The sequence below is a fragment of the Xiphophorus hellerii genome, chromosome 10 (assembly GCF_003331165.1).
Source record: "Xiphophorus hellerii strain 12219 chromosome 10, Xiphophorus_hellerii-4.1, whole genome shotgun sequence".
NCBI lineage: Eukaryota > Metazoa > Chordata > Actinopteri > Cyprinodontiformes > Poeciliidae > Xiphophorus > Xiphophorus hellerii.
The window spans coordinates 2482745-2505272 of record NC_045681.1 but is presented as its reverse complement, the minus strand read 5'-3'; the positions used below and the strand labels follow the sequence as shown (position 1 = coordinate 2505272).

General features: G+C 40.5%; 1 protein-coding gene across 1 annotated transcript; it reads right to left on the bottom strand.

Moving 5' to 3' along the window:
• Positions 1-1147: 1147 nt before the first annotated feature.
• On the bottom strand, positions 1148-20994 carry LOC116727649 (ubiquitin carboxyl-terminal hydrolase 31-like). Its single transcript, XM_032575209.1, has 16 exons — positions 19698-20994; positions 15566-15703; positions 15396-15484; positions 14346-14438; positions 13516-13651; positions 13149-13311; positions 11738-11918; positions 11541-11652; positions 11374-11468; positions 10111-10188; positions 9866-9995; positions 7940-8059; positions 6278-6503; positions 6041-6199; positions 4687-4839; positions 1148-4588 (listed from the first exon to the last, which is right to left on the bottom strand). Exons 1-16 carry the CDS (start codon positions 20238-20240, stop codon positions 3105-3107), a joined length of 3900 nt encoding a protein of 1299 aa, XP_032431100.1. The 5' UTR covers positions 20241-20994; the 3' UTR covers positions 1148-3104.
• Positions 20995-22528: the final 1534 nt, after the last annotated feature.

Genomic DNA, 22528 nt, shown 5'->3' with positions numbered 1-22528 from the left:
CAACAGAGGAAAGCCGTTGTGATAGATGTAGCAATACCAAGCGACTACAACATCAGGAAAAAGGAGCACGAGAAACTAGAGAAATACCATGGCCTCAGGGAGGAACTGGAGAGGGCCTGGAAGGTGAAGACCACAGTGGTGCCTGTGGTCATCGGGGCCCTCGGGGCAGTCACCCCCAAACTGGACCAATGGCTACAACAGATCCCAGGAACAACATCAGACATCTCAGTCCAGAAATGTGCAATCCTTGGCACAGCCAAGATACTGCGCAGAACCCTCAAGCTCCCAGGCCTCTGGTAGAGGACCCGAGCTCAGAGGATAAGAACCACCCGCGGTGGGTGAGAAGGGAATTTTTTTTTTTTTTATATATATATGACAGGGAGGCAGGTGAGGGTCATCATGGAAAAATAATATATGATGATAAAATTATTTATATTGCTATTTTCACCTTACTGTGAAAATAGGTACTATAGAATACCTATTTTTCATGTAGCTTAACAAATTCCGATTATTTTTTCTTAAAAATCACAGAATTTTTGCATTTTCCCATTCAAATGCTCGGAAGCTCAGCCGGTGAGGCAGCAGTGAGCCGAGCCTCACCTGGGATTGATCGACCTCTCGCTAACTGCACTGGCTGCCACTCTATGGGAGCATGTTCCTCCTGTCTGTACTTCGCCAATAAAATGGTTAAAAATCATTTCATATATGAACTGATTTTCCATAATTTAGCGTATGTATATATTGTACAGTGTTTTTTGTCACCAACCCGACAGTTTGTGTGTAACGCGTCTCGTGTGCTGAGGAGCCGTTTATGATCATAAACGGCAGAGAACAGATTCGAGGCGAGGCAGGCAGCTAGAATTAGAACTATGCTATAAGTTTTGCACACATATTTTTTACCCTCAGACCAAAGCTGGTTAAGTGTTTGCCTTAAGTATTCCCGGCCTGTCAAAGTCGATCAGGTTAAATAAAAAAAGCTCCAAACTCTTCGCTGCAAACCCGAAACTATGAAACATGAAAGCAGACAGTAGAGCCGGCTGCAGACGGCCCCAAGTTTTTGTTGCTCAACTCATGTTGAAGGCGGTTAAAAAAAAAAAGTGCAGCAGTGAGGGACAAAATGTGACACAAATGAATACAGTAGAAGAGATTCATTTGCATGTGAGCCGATTTACTTTGAGAGGGCGAATGAGCAATACTTATCATTCATACAAAAACGTGTTTTACTTTGGAGGAATGTGCAAACAAAGCTTTAATAGAGGATGCCTTCACATGCTCTCAGAACTCTACATTTACAAAGTAAAATACACATCCAAGAGTAGCACTTCTACATACTCAGTGAATCTGCTTGCATAGTTGGGTGCATGCATAAGCAATAGATCATGCAACAACTGCCATACACTTGGAGAACTATGAACTCTTCTCTGTTAACATGGTGGTTCTGAGCTACTCTCAATCTAAAAATGTGCACAAGCTGTGATGAAGACAGAGGATGTGCTGACTAAAACACACCATAGCGCTCGCTCTATGTACAGTTATGGTGTTCAGCAGAGACATCCCAGCTGTCTTTGGATGTGTTGTTCTGTCGCGTGAGGTGGTGTTGATTTTTTTTTTTTGGTGGTTGTTCTTTACATTAACCCTGTGTTGATCTGAGAGGAATGTTCGGAGATGTCTGGCAGTTTGTAAAGGCGGATGCTCATGACAATCATGGGCATCTCAGGTCAGTTTCAGCAGCCAGCAGAGGTGGAAACAGATGAGATGTCTGAGCAGAAACGGGTAGAACTGGGCGATAAATACATTCTGTCCATCAAGTTTGAGGTTTTTAGAGGATTTAATTTTTGGAAAATCTGTTTTTTCCCACCAATGCCTTCCTTGGGAATCCATAGTTAAGAGTAATGTTAGCGGCCATTTTGTTTGACAACTTCTATTTATTTGGACTTTGAATTTATCGTCAAGTCTAAGATAAAATATAACGGCCAGGCTAAGATTTTCTTTTTCTCTTTTTATTACCAGAATAAAGTCATAATATTACAATATTGTAATTTTATGAGAACTCCAACACAAAAAACATTCTAAGCTTTTTCTTACTATAACAACTTTTTTCTCAGATTTTTAAGACGTTTTTCTAGCAAAATTGCTTCTTTATATTTCTAATATTATGACTATATTCTCATAATTAAGCAAAAATTCTCAGACTCGCTCTAATTTGCCGTCGTACAACTCAAAGAAAGGATGACTGAAATAAAAGCCACTTTATGAAAATGTTTTCTGTATTTTTTTAAATTTTATGGAAATGGTATCTGGAATGAAAATAATTGGGTATTTTTAAGCTGTATCGCCCAGCCCTACTTACTGGTTACCACCTGTAAACGAAGCACTAAGAGCCGCTGCAAACCCAGCTTTCTGATTGGTCAACGTCTGTGGCGCCTCTTCTCGGCCTCCCAACGATTTTTGGCTGGACGGAAAAATAAAACGCATCTTAAAGGCTGCTGCAGAGTTTCTACACCAAAGAGCATATGTAAACAGTAGTTCAGATTAAATAGGCTTAGTTGTGTTTTTACTTAAAATTACAGGTTCAGTGCTGTTATATTAATATATTCAATTACAAATTTCTGCAAGTTAAACGGTTTTGGGTAAATATTTCTACTGATTATCTGAGGCACTGATGTCTGTTGTTGACATATGGCTCTCGATACTGAAGGAGAGCAGTACAAAGTGATTTCAGAAAATTATTCACTGCGTCAGCATGTTGAAAATCTCCATAAACCTCCTTTGGTGGCGAACATGCCTCAGCCGTTGTGTCTGCTTTCCATCGTGTGCAAAGTCACTTTTCACTTCCAACAGTGCTACAGACAGAACAAGGCAATCATTTCCATACATGTCCATGCATATTTACAATACACTATAATATTATTTAAAATCATTGCAATCCATACAAAGTGCTTTAGTTTAAAATCCATTCCTAAATAAATTTTCAGGTACGCATCCTCTACGGCAGCTGGTATTCAGTGAGCGCTGAAAAGTTTTAAAAGATGTTTGTCGAAGGGCAAGGAAAGGAAAACTCCTCAAAGCTGCACCAGAAAGACTCTTATCAGACTTTTAAGGAATCACTTGGACCTCTGGCTAGTTTGTGAGGAATTGATTGGGATCTTCCTGGACTGCAGTGTCTTTTTATTCGGCTCTTTCTTCGCCGGGTCCTTCATGGCGGCTGGAGACGAGGTTTGTGCTTCGGGGAGCTTGGATTTTGCAGAGGGCAGCAGAGAGTTTTTAGCTGCACCGGATACTTTAGAGGATTCCTTATCTTTGGCTGAACTGTGCAGTTCTGAACCCGCATTCTGAACTTTCTTGCTTGCTGCACGCTGGGTTGTGTCCCCGCCACTTTCTTCTGGGATTGCTTTTGCGTCCGATTTCCCGCTCTCGCCTGGTTTGCGGTTCTCCTTGGGCCTCAGAGCGGTTTTGAAGAAGGACAGACCTTTGTCTTCCGTCTTGCTGGTCCCTCGCGGTCCCCTTGATGACGGAGCTGAACTGGTGGAGGAAACCCCAACGCTTGAGGATCGGAGACTAGTCATCGAGGAGCTGCTGCTGGAGCTCCGGCCCGCTGGCCTCTCCTCCACAGCTCTACCTGACCTGCCTTCAGCTCGACTCACCGCACTCAGCCTGGAGGAAGCCCCCCCATGGCTGACCTTCCGATCCGACACGGCGCTCGCCCGCGAAGACTCCCGACTAGTGCTCCTGTCTGCTGCTCTAGTCCTTTCCCCAGCTGAGGTTTTCTCGCTCCCCTCTCTATTTGACGCCCTCTTCTGGGGCTGTGAGGTCTGCGGAGAGCCGCTCTTCCTCTGCTGCGCTTCAGGATGTAATGACTCTGTGGTCTGGGAAGATGTTTTCTTGGAAGGCGTCGCTGTTCTTGAGGAACCTCCCTTGCTTGTTTTAGGCGGTGCAGAGCTTTTGTCCTTGGGGTTCGACGCAGATGCTGCGCTCTTGGACTGCGTTCGAGACGGCGACTTGTCGATGGCTGGAGACGCAGGGGAAAGGGAGCTGGAGGACGTTGAGGAAGTGGGAGGTCGTTTCCTGGGACTTCTTTCACCGTCCAACCCGGTCTTGCCTGAGGTCCTTTTGATGCCAACACTTTCTGCACTCCCGTTTCTTTGCTTCACCTCCTTTGGGGCTATTCCATGTCGAGGACTAACCTGCTCCGCGTTATTGTTTTCCCCTGTTGGGTTCAAGCTCCTCTGCTCTGCCTGTACCACAGACTTGAAGCGCCCCTGCTCTATTAGCCTCTTAGTTCCCACATTAGTGTCCAACGCAGCGAGGGCCGATTTCCCTCCAGGCATTTTCTCTGGCTTAGGTGAACCGGTGAAACTCGGGGCTGTCGGCTGGATATCAACCACCTCTCCGATCCGCTCCAGAGTCGGAGAGGAATGAGACTCCAGGGAGAAACGTGAGGGAGAGTTGGAGCGGAGCTGGAGCTTGGCTGAGTGAGACCAGGATGGCTTTGTGCCATTTTCACTCAGAACAAGAGGGCTGGCAATAGACGATCGTGACGTGAATGTTTGCCTCTGCATGCCTCTGACGGCTGGCCGGGTTGAAAGGCCTACATGTTGAAAACACAACCGTCAAATTTCAGTTTATAGAGAAACACAACGCTCAGAAGCAACAGAGATGTGTCCAGAGAAAGTCTGGGCTCCTCACCGTCGTCCTCGCTCCGTTCCCCGGCGAACTCGGCGGACTCGGACAGAGACGCCAGAGAGGTGCGTCTTGAGGAGCCAGACGAGGCCTGGCTGGGAGGACGGCTTCCCATCAGCCGACTGATCCAGTGCTCACACAGAGAGGAGCTGGTGGAACCTGAAGGTCAAAGCAGACGGCGAATAAAACAAAATAACATGTGAAATCTAGATTTTCTTCTACTTTTAACTGTTGGCAGAGTTAAGGCCCCAACATACTGTCGATGTGCAAGTTTCTATTAACCATAAAATTTAAAATTTAAATTACGAAAATATATTTGCTTAATGGAAACACACCAATTTTGAAAATACATTTTTGGCGTATCAAAATAGATGTATTTCGCAAAACTGCAATGGAAACACTTTTTTCACATCGTACTGGTCAAGTGATCAACAACTGGATGTTACTACTGCTAAAAACCCCAAAGAAGACGACAGGAAGTACTTAGAGGATGATGGTTTGTTCTGTTTGCAACTAACGATTATTTTAGTAATCATTTAACCAATCGATTACTGGCGGATAAAAAAAATTAGCACATTCTACAGGTTTTTAATTTAACCACTTAAGCATTTTTATGCAACATTACAAATGCGTGAAAAGTAGCAAATAAGTAATTAAGTTACCTTTTAAAATGAGAAAATAAACATTTTATTACCTAAAATACAATAACAGAATTAATTTAATGAACACTTGATCAATTGTAGTAGTTCAGCCATTTCTGCTTGTACCATACAGCGTAGTGATAACCTGTTATTATTTGGATTAACCGTTTAATAATTGGATAGCAAAACATAATTTGTTTTTACAGAATTTGAACTGGTTGAAACTAAAATTCTGTCACTTTGAGGAGTTTTGAGTAGAACATATTTACAGACAATGGTGTTTTTATCTTTAATGCAAAAGTGTTTTATTTTTTGAACAACTTTGGTTTAATTACTGCTCTGACTGTGTTGTTGTTTTAGCAAATGTCCTTTTTTTATGAGTCTCCATGCTCCAGTTTCAACAATTAACCGTTGGCTAAATTAGTTAATGATTATTTCAGGAATCGATTGTTCACGATTCAGCCCTAAAAACAGCTCACTTAGTTGAGATTCCACATGTTGCCAGGATTTTTTATGCAGTCCATCCATCCATCCATCCATCCATCCATCCATCCATCCATCCATCCATCCATCCATCCATCCATCCATCCATCCATCCATCCATCCATCCATCCAGCATTGAAATAACTGCAGCAGAGCCTGTTTCATTCAGTCAGTTCAGTATTTATATCAGAACGTTTCAGCCTCGCCTGATGGAACGAGATCTTACTACAAGTTACCTCCAACTGAGCTGTTGGCAGACCAGGACGGGATGGTTGCTCGTCTTTGATAAAACAGGATGTAACCCGTCTGCTTGCACACATCGTCTTCAGAAATGGGATGAACGTCACTGTCGTCGAAGCAGTACCACTGGCCGTCGATGGAGTTCTTACAGTAAGCTGCAAGCCGCAAAGAAGGAAGATGTTTTATACAAAATGGAGTCACTGGAGCCATCGCTGCGACCCGGCCACGCCCACCTGTGTAGTGCCCCCCCTGCATGGTGCCGTGATGGTTGCACACGGCGTACAGGTCGTACAGGTAGTCCTCAGGGTCCCGGCCCATGCCGTAGGGCCGTCTCCACGGCGACCAGTGGGACGGGAGACTCCAGCTGCTCTGGCTCCTCTTCACCATGTGCGGCGCCATGTCCATGCCTGTGAGAGGGAACTTCACCATGTTCTGCATCTTCACGCGCCGATCTCCATCCTGACAGACACAAACGTGAACAATATTTTAAACAACTAACTGTGTTAAATGCAAGTCAGCACCGGGTTCATATAGTCATGGACTCAGATGTGTTGGTTGGACGTCCTGACAGATCTGAGCCACATATTTGGAGTTGCCTTGACTCTCATTAGTCTTGGCATGCAGTAGAATTAGTCCTGGTTCTGGTAGGTTTCATAGTATTCTCACCTACGCTGCCCGTGAGAACATCTTTTTGTCATGGATCAGAGATAAACCTCCTTCCAAAACATCTTGGACAGACTTGTCCTTTGGAATAATTCACCTGCTCTCTTCACTCTCAGGGGCAGTTTTCACGTATTTGGACTCCTTATCTCCGTTTCGCAAATTCTACTGTTGCATCCATACTAAAAGCATTGTGATGGATGAACCATGAATGGATGTATATGTAGGTATTTGTGTTGCACCCAGTCTTAACTGTGTATAGATATACACAGTTAAGACTGTGTATATAGCTGAGCCTAGTTTTTGCCTTGTCTATTCTGATATTAATATCTGTATCGGTCCCGATGTTGAGAAAAAAATCTAGATTGGGTATCAGTGACAATGTGCCTGATCTATAAGAGTAGATCTACACTGGCTCCCTGTAGCTCCGAGAAAAAACTTTAAAATACTGATGTAAGTTTATAAATCACTGAACGGCTTAATGGTTTACTGTTGTATCCAGAACCAGAACAAAGCAGCATTCAGCTTCTATGCATCTCAAATCTGGAGCAAACTTCCAGAAAACTGCAAAACAGCCAAAATACTGAGTTCTTGCAAATCTATACTAAAATCCCAGTTGGTTAGTTACTTTTGAGACATTATTAATGAAACATTAATCAACATTTTGACGTGTAATGACAAAACTTGGAAAAATGTAGTTTCAATTGTTGATTTATTTTGTTTTTATGATGTAAATACCGTGTTGCTGAAATGTGCTATACAAATAGACTTGATTGATTGATCTATTTAATCTAATTCTGTGCTTTTTGCTCTGATTTAACGTCATGCTCTATTATTATTAAATATTATTCAATTATTCAATTCCTAACTGTACTTTCTGAACCATTTGAAAGAAAATTTGTCAGTTTATTTTTTTTCTTACATCTTTGACCAAGCTAGTCAACTTAGTTTTTGTCAGTTTCTTTATTATTTATTTTCCTTTGGCTGTTCTACTTCTAATTGAACTGACTGAACACATTAAAGTTGTTTTGACATGTTTGGCCAAGCTTGTGAAGCTGTTGGTGTAAAGTGTGCCGTACTGGCAAAGAATTGGTAAATAAATATGTAATTCAGCCCATTTATGTCTGTGTTTTAAAAAGAAACAATACTGTTTCTATGTATCGGATTGGTATCGGCTGATACTCAGATACTGGCATTGGAAGTGAAATCAATCTGTCATCCAGAGATGTGTGTACCTGTCTGAAGCGCTTCAGGTGAAGTATGAGGATGTCTGGCAGCGTCCACAGGCTCAGCTTGATGCTGCCCTGCTGGAGCTGCTTGCAGTGTGGACATCTCCACGCATCATCAGGGGCAAGCTGGAGGTCAGGTGAAATATTTAGTAAATATCTCACACTTTCAATGAACACATGCAAAAAGACTCGGATAAACTTCAGTTGATTTGGAGTGAAGCTCCCTGTTAGCATTGAATTCTTCTTACAGCCCCTATTTAAATCCCATTCATTCAAGTCTGGACTGGCTAAAAGTCTATGATAGCGCATTAGCTTATTATGCAAATTGATCTCTCTGAAACCTTCCAGACCTCTCAGGCTTTCTGGTTCTGGTTCTGATCTGCATCCAGAACCAGAACCAAACATGGAGAAGCAGCTTTCAGCTTCTATACTCTACAAATCTGGAACAAACAGTCGAAACACTGAGTTCCTTTAAATGTAGTCTAAAATCCCACCTGCTGCTTTTGAACCATAATAAATGAAACACTGACCAATATTTTGATGTGTAATGATGGAACTTGGAAAAATTGGATGTTTCTTTGTGTTTTTAGGATGTGAAGCACTTTGAAATGCCTTGTTACTGAAATGTGTTTTACAAATAAACTTGATTGATTTTCAGAATATTTTAAAAGCATCAAACATTTTCCGTCAATCACATGTTTGGTCTGTTTTGACAAAATGGTACATAGTTGAAGGGTGTGAAGACTTATTTTAATCCAGTCTTCTTTAATGTATCTTACTGATTGATTGATTGATTGATTGATTGATTGATTGATTAACCCTTTCATCCATGAATTATGATCTTTTGTGTCAGAATTTTTTTTCCATTTTTAAAATTTTTTTTCTTAAGGCATAAAAAAAGGTAGGAAAATTTTTTTTGTAAAAATAATTTATTTTTTATTTTTATGTGATCAATTGTAATTTTGTCCAAATACAAAGTTGTTATTTGAAAAATACATCAGTAGTATTGTTCCTTAGGGGTTATCTGATGTCACAATATTTTTTTTACTTGCAAGAGTCGTCTACAGTAGAAGGAGGGACCGGGTCTGTTCTCATGCTTTTTTGTCTGTCGGCCATATTGTATTTAACAAAAATAATTTCTTGCATTTGCAGCTGATGGCCAGTAGTTGATGGTATATTTTATGATGCATTAGTGTCCACTTCAGTGGTCTGTGTGCATTTATAACATAAAAATCCACAGGAAGCACAAGAAAATGGCTTTTAGATAGCTGTCCACTGTAGTGACCACTATGCATGAAAGGGTTAAAATACCCTTAAGAATGTTGTGTGTGTGTGGGGGTGTGTGTGTGTGTGTGTGTGTGTGTGTGTGTGTGTGTGAACCAGGTTTTTATATCTTAGTGGGGACCTATTTCTGTCTGCAATACAGGGTTGTGGGGACCACTGAGCCTTGTGGGGACATTTCCTTGGGCCCCATGACGGGAAATGCTGTTTATGGGTCAGGGGTTAGATTGAGGACTAGCATGTGAATTGAGTTTTGGTTAGGGTTAGGGTTAGGTTTGTGATGGTTGGAGTTAGGCTATAAAAAATGAATGGAAGTCAATGTGAAGTCCCCACGAGATTAGAAAATACAAGTGTGTGTGCGTGTGTGTCTGTCTGTCCTGTGATGGGCTGGAGAACCGTCCGTGATGAATGATGAATTACATTGCTATTCAACACTCATTTATAATTTAAAAAATATAATAATTTTTCTTTTTTTTTCCATTTTGCCAACTGTGTCCTACTTTGTGCTGCTCTGCTACATAAAGTCCCAATAAACACGTGTAAGGCAATGTGACAAAACATGGAAAAGTTCAATGGCTAAGAATAGTTTTGTCTGATGAGCCTGTACTCATCGGTTCTGTCCCGGCGGTGAACCGGGCCAGCCTGGCCTACCTGCTCCTCTTTGGTGTACAACTGTAAGCACTGGGCCAGCGAACATGTCTGCGGCTGCAGATGCTGCTCCTTCGCCTGACGCACGCTCTCCGCATCCGGGATGTACTCGTCCTCCGTCCTCTTGAACAGACTGTAGGCGTGGCACAGCAGAGTCACAGGGACCGCGCAGATCAGTCAGGAGGCGTGGCGCCTCACACACACACTCACACACACATCTGCTCGCTGTGTGTGTGTTTGCCACTTACTAGTCTTTTGTCTCCTTGTCCCATTCGACAACAATCTTGACATGAGGTGGACCGCCTGGGCCGCAGGACTTGAAAGCCCTGTTGGAAAATAGTTTTCATGTTAATACTGTATCCTCCCCTGCTAAAAATAATTAAACATATTTATGTTTTATTACAGAAGTAGAGAAGCGTTTAACTGCCAGAGTGGTGAAATAAATACAGGAGCAGCATCTCGTTAACGTTTTAACGAGATGCTGCTCCTGTATTTATTTCACAGCTCTGGCAGTAAAATGCTTCCGTACAGTAGCTTTAATTCATGATCATAAATAAAAGGAAATTTCATTTTTCTTTCTAAAAGCCGTGAAAATCACACAGTAATTCACCACTTACTGCCTAAATTCACTTGCAATCATTGAGTTTTTATTTCTGCTACTATAATATCATTGTATTTAGAATATTCAAATGTACAATTTGAATATTATAAATACAACTTAATAAATTTAAGTAGTAAACAAGAAAATAAAGTTAGGCATGACTGGAGATTAATGTGACCGCTAGATGGCAGTATAGTTCAAGCATCATATGCATTAATCAGTGGGATAAACATGTTTTCTAGGTTATATTCAGAGTAGAAGTGTGTTTGTTGTTGTTTCGCTTTTTCTTTGTTTACAAGTGATTAAGAAATAATTGTTTTTTGGAGGGAAATCTATGGATGACATCTCAAATAATTCCTATAAAACACACAAAAGGGTTTATTTTTGAAAGTATCTACACATTTTTATATAGTAATTCATTATGTATGAGTTCCTGTGGCATACAAATATAAAGTTATAGATCCATTTCTGTTATCCAGTCTCCAAAAAGAGAGAAAAACCTATAACACATAAAATAGCTGTATATCTGTAAATGTACTTTTCTCCAGGGAACCAAAGTAATTAATAATGACAGAACAGAATTAAAAGTATTGTTTTTTTTAAGTGGTTTTTGAATTTCCAGTGCTGGGCAACATTTCTCTCGCCATCCTTTGTTTCATTTCCATCCAAGAAGACAGATTTGACTGATTTTAATCTTTTGAGTTCGTTTCCATCAACAGTTATTTCCTGTTTTACTGAAAGTTTTGCTGCTTTTTATTTGTGTTTATTCTTTTACTTTTTGTGTTTTAAATCAAATCCATGCACCAACCTCAAAGGTTAAAGTCAGTTAATCCATTGGTCATCTTAATCTTTTCCAAGTTATGAACTATTTAATCCACTGCTGCCCCCCTGTGGTGGTGGATGGTATTACCTCTCCACAGAGGGATGGCAGAGCGGCTGCTCCTCTTGAGGCAGGAGGTATGTGATTCCCACCACTCCCACCACACGCAAAGTGAAGGGCCCCACCTGCAGGAAGTCAAAGGAACTGCAACATTAAAGCAGCACAAACACAAACATTTCATATTTAAATGGATTTACTTGAACAATGGCTCCAGGACGCAAAAGATGCCGCATCTTCTCCAGAATTTCTGTCTGCAGCGTGTCCCATGTCACTGTGCGCTCCAAGTAGAGGATAAAGGGATTCCCAAACCTGCAGGCATCATGAGAACAACGAGGTTTAGAAAGCTTGGAGCGTATTGGGCGAAGTTGTGACCCAGAGGCGACGGGTGCAGGACCTGCGCCCCTGCTGTCCGGCGCAGGCCCGGTTGCACACCAGCAGCACGATCTTCTCCGCCTGATCGCTGTTCTTGTTGGGGCTCTGAGGCGGCGTGCTGGGCTCTGGGATCTGACCGGCGATCCTGTTGTTGTCTGTTGCGTACTTCAGGTTGTTCTGATTGAGGTTTGCATGTGGGCTCCCTGAAAGCAGCACACAACAAAACGCACTGTAAAAAATATTTCCCCCAACAGCTCCATCTGTAATTTCTCCTTTTTCGTTTCGCATTATTTCATTACAGAAATGCTACAAATTTATAGGCTTAATCCTTTGTGGGTTCATGAGATTTTTGATTTGACATTTTTGTATTTTTTTTAAACACACATTAACATAAAAGTAGCAAAATAACAGTTTGCTCATGGCAGTGACATCATTAGGTCATCACTGCTGTATTCAAGTTTAGATTTAAAATACCAAAAAATATAGTGTGTATCATTTTTGTGTATATATGCAATATATACACCTATAGACATTTTGCTCTGAATTTACATCGGTCTGGGGCTTCCAGGCTGAAAAACATTGCAAAGATCAAAAGTAAATCATATGTTGGAATGGCCTAGTCAAAGTTCAGACCCAATCAGAGTTAATTTGCAAAGAAGCATAAATGTCAATGTCTAGATGTGAAAAGCTGGTAGAGACCGGGGAAGACTTGTGTTTATAAGAAGTATTGGCTCTGGAAGGCCGAGTAAAAATCTATGCCACACTTTTCAGATTTATGTTAACCTCACATGCCTTCAGAACTACACACCTTTTTGTCACATAAAATCCCAAAATGTGGTCAAATTCAAGGCTGAAACGATTAATCGGATTAATCGTGAGTAGTGAAATAATCGTCACCAACTTCAGTAATTGATTCATCATTAACTGGAGGATTCCGACTGAAAAAGGCCAACTGCTGCAACAACAACACACACAGAGCAGTGATGGAGCCAAACCGTACAAAAAATACATTCTGTTTATAAGATAAAAATAAAAACTTCTTTATATTTAAACATAATCTACAAAAAACTCCTCAAGTGGCAGTTTCAGCTTCACCTGGTTCAAAATCTGAAGTTAAAAAAATTTAGTTTTAAGCACCTTTTATTAATCAATTAATGTAAAAATTAGTATTAATGCTAAGTGAAGCAGGAAGGGTCAAACTTTTTACATGTTGATGTTAAAATAATGTTGGTCAAATGTAGACTAAAGAAATGTTTATCTTCTTATTTAAAAAGGAACTGAATGTTTTACTTCCATTTTCAAGTGTATTTCTAAAGTTGCATAAGGTAGGCTTAAGTGTTTTTTATCAAATTAATTGATTAATCGTCAGAATAGTCGATTAATCGTTAGCTGCAGCTTTAGTGTGAATACTTTTTGCATTTGGAGAAATGCACCTGATGTGGTCCCGCCCCGTTTGGACCGGATCTGCTCCGGCCTGAACAGCTCAGGCGTCTCGAAAGCGAAGATGGAGTCGCTCTCCTGAATGATCTCCAGGTCTTCGTCGTCGTCGCAGAAGGAGCGGTGAAAGCCATCGAAGTACATCTCAGTGAGGACGATCTGCACAGTGACAGGAGACACAAACAGCGTGTGGGCTGAAGTGGTGCAGTCACCAATAATACATCAAACACCGCCGGACGTCTAATAATAACATCTAATCCTCATTTCTCTAACGTCACGCCTCGCTTTCAGCAGCACATATTTCTGAAATGCTCTTATTTTTGAAAGAATAATGGCTGTAAAGTGGCCTAAACAAGGCGGTACCTGTTGGGCGGGGATCTTGGTCTCCTGAGCCACAGCTTGCCGCAGTCTGGACACGGTGCCCGACAGCGGCACGGCCACCCCGACCCGCATGCAGTGAGAACACTTCCCTTGGTACACCACCGTCACGTACAGAGGCCTGCAGGACACAGGCAGACGTTTGGAGTCAAAAGCTAATGCTTCGTCTAAATCCTGGTCCTCGAGGGCCGGTGTCCTGCAACTCTTAGATGTCTCCCTGTTCAACACACTGGAATGCAACAGCTGAATCACCTCCCAAGTGCAGTGAAGTTTTCCTGCTAATGACCTCATTATTTGACTCAGGTGTGTTGAAGTACAGACACATCTAAAAGTTGCAGGACCTCCAGGTCTGGAGTTGCCCACCCCTGGTCTACATGTAGCTTTTCCCTGCCGTGGTCTGCTGAATTTTACAGAAGAAAGTTTATTTTACAGAAGAGGATTCAGCCTACTGAAAGACAAATAGATTTTAGTATCGCAATTCTGAATCATTTTAGAAAGACAAAACAAAAACTCTGACTTTTTTTTAGAAAAAAGAATTGTGTCATTAATGTTAGCATTTTGACTTAAATCTCAAAATCAAGACTTTTATTAGGAAACAAAAAACCTTAATCTCCGAATTCGGAATCGTTTCTTTTTGACTTCTGACTTTCTTAGAAAAACTAATCTGACTTTATTCTTAGAGTACTGAGATTAAAGTCGGAATATTAGGGGGTTTCAGTGGCCCTCCTCCTCTTCCACAGAATTGGGCTTTTCTTTCAGGATCAGAACCGGCCTGGTTCTGTCTTGTTTCAGGTCCAGCTGCAGAGTCTCCTTACCGGGTGTGAGGTACTGGGATTGGCAGTGAGATGCAGAGGAAAGGATCGAACGTGTTGCTCTGTTTCTGGCAGTGAGGACAAGTCAGGGAAGACCTGAAGAGTCACACAGGAGAACCAGAACAGATCCGGTCAGCTTTATTAAACACTTAGCTGAATTTTTTCAAATAAGTATTTTTACACCGTTTCTTCCCCTCTGTATCTGAAAAATTGTGTTAATAACCAATTTCGCCATCAAATTCCCCTTTTTGTCTGGTAGGTAATCTCTATCAAACAAATGGTTTAGTTATCTTATTGAAATTGTTGGCGTCCCAATAATTAGAGTTTCGGCCAGAAATCTGGCAGTTCACCAGCTGCCAGATTTTTAGTGTTAAAAAATGTTAAGTTGACATTAAATTTTGGAAATAAAACATCAACAACAAATAAAATGAAGTGGACTAAATAAAACGTGTTTTCTTGTAAACTGTGTAAAAACATGGAAAAATCATTAAAGATACAACAAAAGAACAATGCTTAGCCTGGTGGGGGACAAGTAAAGCCTGGTGGCCCGCCAGGCTAATAATGCTCTGGGGGAAACCCTTAGTAATATGCTGGAGATGGGTTTTTTTTTTAAATGTAGTATTTTATTTTATTTTTTTACATCTTTCTTTCAGTTCCTTTGAGCAGAGCAATGTTTAACCCTTATCGGCTGAAAGATGTCACCGACGAAACATTTTTACAGTAACTCTGAAATATTTTTGCGCTAGCTGAACAATTCAAACGGTTTCTGGAAGGGGATACGTTGTACTTCCCAGCCGATATTCGGTTATTTCACTTCCTTCGTAGCAGGAAGCTGCGGTTTACTCTGATGAAACACTTTTAATAGACGGTAAATTGTGAAAATAACTTGCTGGATGTTGACAGTTCCAGTTGTTATGGAGAAACAGGCAAATATATGTTACTCACAGGACATTTAAAGAACGTTGTACAATTACAATAAGCAAAAATATCCAAGCGGAGATTTGAAACTTAGAGCATAAAGGGTTAATAAATAGTAAAACGTGAGGATTTCACCTGTATTGAGCCTGAAACAGTTCCTGAACAAAAGATCCAGGCGCTGGCAGCGGAGATCCTTCAGGAACCGCTTCTTCCTCTACTGGAGGCTGCCACACAGCGCAGAACACGTTAAATTTAATTCCGCTGTTGATTCTGCAGCATCACATGCAGCCTGAAAGTGCGCCCACCTTGCTGGGGGGTCTGCTGTCCGGGTGGATGATCTGGTTGAGGTCTTCGTGGACTCTGTCGAGCAGCCAGAGGAGGAACTCCTGGGCGTCGTGTTGGGAGTTCCCTCTGAACTGCAGGGCGCTCTTCGACACGACGTTCTGCAGGCGGCAGTCAGAGAAACAACCCGCCGTTTACACAAGCTGCTTTCCTGCTCTGCGACCCGCTGGGGCTCCTTTGACTTTGTGCCATCATGAAATATTCAGCGAGTCTGACCGGGGCGGCAATCAGCACGACCTCAAAGGTCAGCAGAGCCCCAGAAAAACCTTTTAATGAAACGACATTTAACTGAAGCTTCGCCCTGCAAAAACACAAAACCTTACCACACATTTCTGGTCTACCTGACGTAGGACAAAACTAACTTACTAGTGACATTTAAACAAAATACAGGAGAGTGTTTTAGGTCAATAATTCATTGATATTAATAAAAAAGTTCTAGTTCCACTGGTAGATTATTTCACCTGTAACAAGACATTTTCCCTTGTTAAGAGGTTACGTAGATGTTAAAAAATAAATAAATGAAATAAGTTAAATAATTTACCAGTGGAGCTAGTACTTAAAAAAATCAATTTAAAGAATTATTGACTTAAAACCAGCTCCTATGTTTTCTGAAAAGTTACTTATAAGTTAGTTTTGTCAGTAGAAAATGACACAACATTCAAATAAATGCAAGTTCTAATGCAGCTTTGCAGTAAAAGTGACATTAGTTATCGAATAATGTTGACACTTCTAATGGACTTTTAATTCAACTTTCAGTGCAACTTTGCATTAAAAGTTTCAGACATAAACTTTTATGAAAACTCCTTCATGTTCATGACAGTGTCATGTCTGTCTTATGCAGAGCATAATGTTACCGTTTTGTCTTATTTCAAGTTTACTAAGATATTTGAATTAGAAACAACAACAGAGACTGGTCACCTCTTGCCAATCAAATGTGAATGTTGGAGAAGTAAACACTGAATGTGTTAGCAAAGCTCTTCTCTGGGACGATCCTGTTTACTTTTGGGGTAAAAACAAATAACTAAGAGCCTCAGCAGGAGAGGACAGGCTTACTTCTGTGGCTCCTTTACTAAACCTGGCGCTAAGGAAAAGGTCTGCAAAAAAAAAAAATAACATAAACATCAATTTCAAATTAAGATTATTGAGAATTTGCCTTTGGTTTAAATGTAATAGTGACTTTATGGGATCTAGTTCTAGTTCCACTGGCAGATTTTTACACTTATAACACAACGTTCCCAGGTTACGAGTAGAATAATCTGCCAGTGGAACTAGAACTGGGTTGCTAGGTAACGGGCTGGGCTTGGCTAGGGTTGCTAGGTAACGGGCTGGCTTGGCTAGGGTTGCTAGGTAACGGGCTGGCTTGGCTAGGGTTGCTAGGTAACAGCACCAGTGGAACTAGAACTTTTTCTTTAATACTAAGGAATTGATTACTTAAAACAAGCTCATATTTCTTGCTGAAAAGTTACTTGTAAGTTAGTTTTGTCTTATTTCAAGTGTACTAAGACATTTGCTCTAGAAATTAGACAAAAATAAACGTTGTGTTTTTGCAGCGTGCGTTCCTACTGGAACATGTCTGAATCCAGTGACTGTTGAATGACAAACCGACATGAAATAGACGTGATTCAGTCGTCTGATTCAGGTGTTTTCAGAACTGACTGATTGAAACGTTGCAGGACGGTGACAGTAGAGAACCGGTTCTGGTTCTGGTTTAAGACAAGCTTGAAGTACAGAAAATCAAAACTACCAAAAAAAGAGAATCTAAAAATACAAATCCTACTAATCTGACTAAGAAGATATTACAAACTAAGTCTCATTTGCCATTTGGCTCTCAATATTCAGTGCCTCTGCCTTTAACAATAAAGATATACTGTATATCCAATCAGGTTGTTTATACCCTGACTGGCAACCAAAAAAGAGGAAAAAAAGTCCAAAAATAGTAAGACTGTCAAGAGCAAAGCTGATGCTCAATGACCCTTTTTAGTTTAGCTTTTCTTCCGAGCTTTTTTTAGGCTTTTGAAAGAAAATGGGCTGCAGGACTGAAAGGAATATGCCCATGATGAGCAGGCTTTCATGAGTGTGAGAGGCAAAGTTTTCATTTCTGAAATGTGTTTTTAAAGTGAATGTAACTGCGGCTCAGGGACATGGCTGAATAAAAGACGTGGCCTTCATAAAGCAAATGCATCACTCTTTGGAGACTGACTTTTATTGTGTTGTTGTACATGTTTTTCCTGCAATAAAGCTGCAAGATTCTGGAAATAACAACTTTAGCCCTGCAGCTTTTGGGCTTTTTGGTTTAAAAATGTCTTATGGGACAAGATTTTTAGATTTTTAAGAGAAAAGTGTTCAAGTTCTCCAGCTTGAACATTAAATAAAGACCTAAATAAAACACTTTAGACCAGCTCCGCACTGCTGCTCAGAAGAACTCTCAGTTAACTTTTTTTGCAAAGTAAAATTATTCAAATTGGTGCTTAATAGTTTTAATTTAATTAAAGCTAGATCTAAACAACGGGATGTCCAAAAGTGCGGTAAGAGAGCAATTTATGGCCGTTGGCATGATTTTGATTTTGACAGGTAACAAATTAAAACTTTTTAGGTTCAAAACAAATTATTGCACTTTTATTAACCAGACTTTTTTCTTCAAGTTTAGTGTCAATCCTAGTAGAACCACAAACATTCAACAAATTATTATTTAAAGGCAGATTTAAATATTAAATGTTTATTAAACTCATGGCTAAATACGGCAAGAGAGAGGGACACGTTTCCAGTTATTGTTGCACAGCTGCAAGATTTTCAACCCCAAATATTTAGGAAACTGCACCTTCAGTCCTTCTGTTCATTGCCTTAAAATATTACATGTTTAGTTTTTGTAGGAAAAACAAAATTGAATTAACAATAAAATGACTTTTGTATTACTTGTAGCTGTGATTTAAACCTGTTTTATTGGGATCTAGAGACCGAGCACCTGCTCTAAAACCTACAGCTTAGAATTACAATTATAATAAGATCCATAATCTGTAAAGATTTTTTAAAAATGCAAGAAAGCATAAATCAAAATTGACACTTGTCAGAACTGAAAGAATCTCAAGGCTAAAAACAATGAAAGGCTTCATTTACAACCACAAACTTGTTTCATAAAAACGTAAAAATATGTAGAAATTCTCACATAGTTTCAATAGAAAGTAGAGGACTAAGTGTGTGAGTCAGAGAAACATAAACTTACAGCGATAAGTTGTGTAAATGTTTTATTAATTTCCTTTTTAGGTTAACATTTAAAAAACTGAAAGAAGAAAAAGACAGGAGTGGGAACTATTTCCCAGAATGCTTAGCGGCGTGTTTTTGTATCTTGAGATGAAGCGTTACATTGATCTGACTCTTGTGTTATTAAGGCAAATGTTCATTTTAATGCAGCTGACAGTTTGCAAAGCTTGAGGATAATGTCCTGATCACACTAAATGTTTCTGAGCTGAATTCATTGAGATGTTTCATAAAATTCATCATCAGATCAGAAATTTGGTTCATATGATTTGAAACAAGAAATTAATTTATTCTACAGTGAAATAAGTTGTTATTTTAACTTGATATTGTGAGTAAAATAATAGAGAAATGTGTCTCTTTAACTGGATGAGGGCAGTTTTTTTTTTTTTTTTTTTTGCATATTATGAAATAATTATTTGGTCTAAATTGCAGCATTAAGTTAAAACTCACAATTCAAAATTAATGAACTTAAAAACAAAGTTTAGACAATTTGTCTCTTGCTGTTAAATCAACTTCATGAACTTTAATTTCTCAACTTTAATTTCAAAATTATTTTTCCTGTTGACATAAATTGCATTTTTAAGGAATCAGGTTGACTTTCATTTTCAAGTTAAACCACCTTAAATGTTTCGCAGTGTGGTGTTGATGTTCTGATAACATTAAAATAACCCCAAGTCTAAATATTCTTCTTGGATATTTCTTGAAAGTACTTGAAAAGTATTCTGATATTTAAAGAAAACCCTTTGTTTTGGAAACTTTGGAGGATATTTTTGCTACTATTATCAGAACAACACTTTTAAAACTTTCTGGAAACGCCCCTGCATTTCCCCCAAAGTTTACCTTGAAGTCCCTGCTGTGCTGCGGTGTGTACTCGAAGGTCCAGAGAGCCCGGACCAGCCCGGACAGCTGTTCCGTCACCTCTCCCGCCTCCTGCGGCTGGCTGCTCCCCTTCTTCTGGACCAGCGGCGCCCCGTTGGGCTTCGCTTTCTCGCTGCTGCCGCTGCTCGCCTCTCCCCCCCGGAACTGCTCCAGAGCCAGGTACTCCGCGAACAGCTCCGTGTTGCTCAGGCACTGCAGGATGGCGTTCATGAAGCAGGTGTTGCCGTGGTTCTTGAGCCCGGCGACACCGGGCACCTTGTCCCCGAAGGGGAAACCCCCGCAGTCGCTGTCGTCGGACGGGACGGAGCCTCCGGTGGTGCTCGGTATCAAAGCCGCCTCGTCCTTCTCGTCGTCGGCGGCCTGCTCGTCGGTTCCGAAGTGGGAGAGAGTGGACAGGGTCCGGAGGACTCTGTTCATGAAGCTCCCCACGGATCGGACCGAGCTCCTCCGGAACAGCTTCTTGCTGAAGGATTTCTTCTCCTTGCTGCTGACCACTTTGGACATGGTGGCTCTCCCTGCTGCTGCGCCTTAATTGCAGAAAGGTTTCCCCGCTGTGCGCTCACAACATCTGCTCTCCATCACTTTGTTCTGGACGAGGCCCGGGCATATTTCACAGAAACACAAAGGCCCCGCAGTTCTCTAGAACCCGATGAGAACCGAATCAGCCCACTGGCAGCAGAGGCGCGTCGGATCGCGTAAACAGCCAACTGTCGGGGTATTTGGTGCTACAGCCGGGGCTGAACGCGGCCGTCAGCATCTCCAGCCGGTAAATAAGCACCTGTGCCATTGTTGAGGCACAACATCGGACTGCTGGAGTTCCTGTCGGACATGAACATCTACAGCCTCAATTAGCGGAATGCCTCATCATTTATTAACCCGCAGCTCCACCCTGTTAAAGGTGGACGATTTCCTCAGGATTCAGCTCCATTATGTGTGTTTTTCTTTTTTTTAAATTATGGTTTAGGAAACATTTACCCTAAATTACCTCCACAGCGCTCCAATCACAGGCGCTCTGCCAAACTAGGGAAGCCCCGGACCGGAGCGACACAGCCCGCCGCTCCCTGGCGAGTGACCGCGGAGAGGCATCACTTCCCGGGCGAGGAGTGGAGATTATCGGCCTTGTCCCCATCCGAAAGTTGTCCACCGCTCTTTCCGTCCGTCCAGTGTTTGTCTTCGGTTGAATCCGCCTTATTTCCGCCTCCGGATGGGCTGCATTGCGAGGCCGCTGCTCCCCGTCTCCATCATCAGTTTGTAGGCAGAGATCCTGCGGGCGGGCGGGCAGGGCGGTGACGGCTGACGTCAGGCCCAAACACTGGTCCATGTTGGAGGAGAGCAGGTCCAGCAGCATGTGATGCTGATGATGCTCCATCCTCCCGGACAGAGCCGAGCAGCAGCCAGCTGCTTCCAGGGCGAAAACATCCGAACATCTGGACCTGCTCAGCAAAACATCCCGGGAGAAACACGAAGCTTCTCACCGTTTTATTATATATTATCACAAAACAGAAATAATGATGTATAATCATTTAAAGAGGATATTTTATAATTATAAGAAAGATAATTTGTAATTATTGAACCGTAAAGTCATAATTATTAAAGAGTAAACTTATTATAAGACAGTATCTCATAATTATCTCATTATACCCAAAAATATTATACTCTAGTAAGAGTAGAACTACTTCAACATATTTTTACTCAAGTAAAAGTAAAAACGACAGTATTTTGTAAAAATGCTGTTTGAGTATTGAGCAACGTATCATAACATCTGATTTAATGTACAAAACTGATGTCATTTCTGACAAAAATACAAAGTTATGCGCAAATATTGGTATTTTAAAGACTAAATTATATATAAAAACATACAGATAAATAATGTCATTACAAAATAACAAATTCAAACATAAGATATACTTTTCCACATATCTTTTCCAATGTAATTTAAGAGGTCGTGATAGTTTTAGTGATTTCTAAGCAGTCTCTGCAGACATGAAATAAAACTACAAAGATTGTGAACAAACAAGAGGTCTCACTTCAACATAAATGTCTGTGTTTGGTGCAATTTTTTAGTTAAAAAATGTTTGTGTTTCATTCAGGGAATTTACCCACTGCGGGCAGAATATCCAGAAATTTAACTCAAGATTAGCGATACTTCATAACAAAATTTGTAAAATGAAAATTAAAAGTACAGAGTAACTAAAGTCACTTTTCCTAAAAGTTACTGTAACTGTAAAAGTTATGTAAACCCCAAGATACTTTATTGATCATTTAAGGTGAAAATAAAAAAGTAACAGTCATTTGAAGGTTGACGCTTTGTGGAATTACTTCAATCAAATTAATATTAAATTATGAAATATTCATACAAATTTAAAACTTTTAAAAACTTTTAAAAAATACATTTAGGATAAACTTTAAATATATATGCTCTAATTCATGTATATAAATGAGAAAAGTTGAATTTTGCACACTCTGATGTGAGTTTTCCCTCCGCAGAGGTCTTCTATAAAACAGTTATTTTTGAGATGAGCAGTTTCTTTATTAGTTTTAATATTTAATTGCAGCACAGTTTGTTTTATTCTTGAATTCTGAACTTTGACCTTAACTTAGGCCTGCAGAGATTTAGACTTAGATGTTCATAAAAGGACTGGGACTAAAAATATTAAATTGGAATTAATAAAGTTTAATCTGAGACTTAAAGTGGAGAAATATTTTTACATAAGCCCAGGTAGGCAGATACTTTTTCCCACCTCTGTACACACAGATTTTCCAGCAGTTATAAAAACATTGAAACACATTAA

Bases quoted from the DNA above. Each gene is read 5' to 3' on its own strand.
- LOC116727649 (XM_032575209.1), bottom strand. From the start codon at position 20,240: ATGTCCAAAGTGGTCAGCAGCAAGGAGAAGAAATCCTTCAGCAAGAAG. The intron at 15,704-19,697 runs GTAAACTTTGGG...TGCCGCCTGCAG, and splicing joins AGCACAGCAGGGACTTCAAG to AACGTCGTGTCGAAGAGCGC. The intron at 10,189-11,373 runs GTAATACCATCC...ATTTTCCAACAG, and splicing joins TGCCATCCCTCTGTGGAGAG to GGCTTTCAAGTCCTGCGGCC.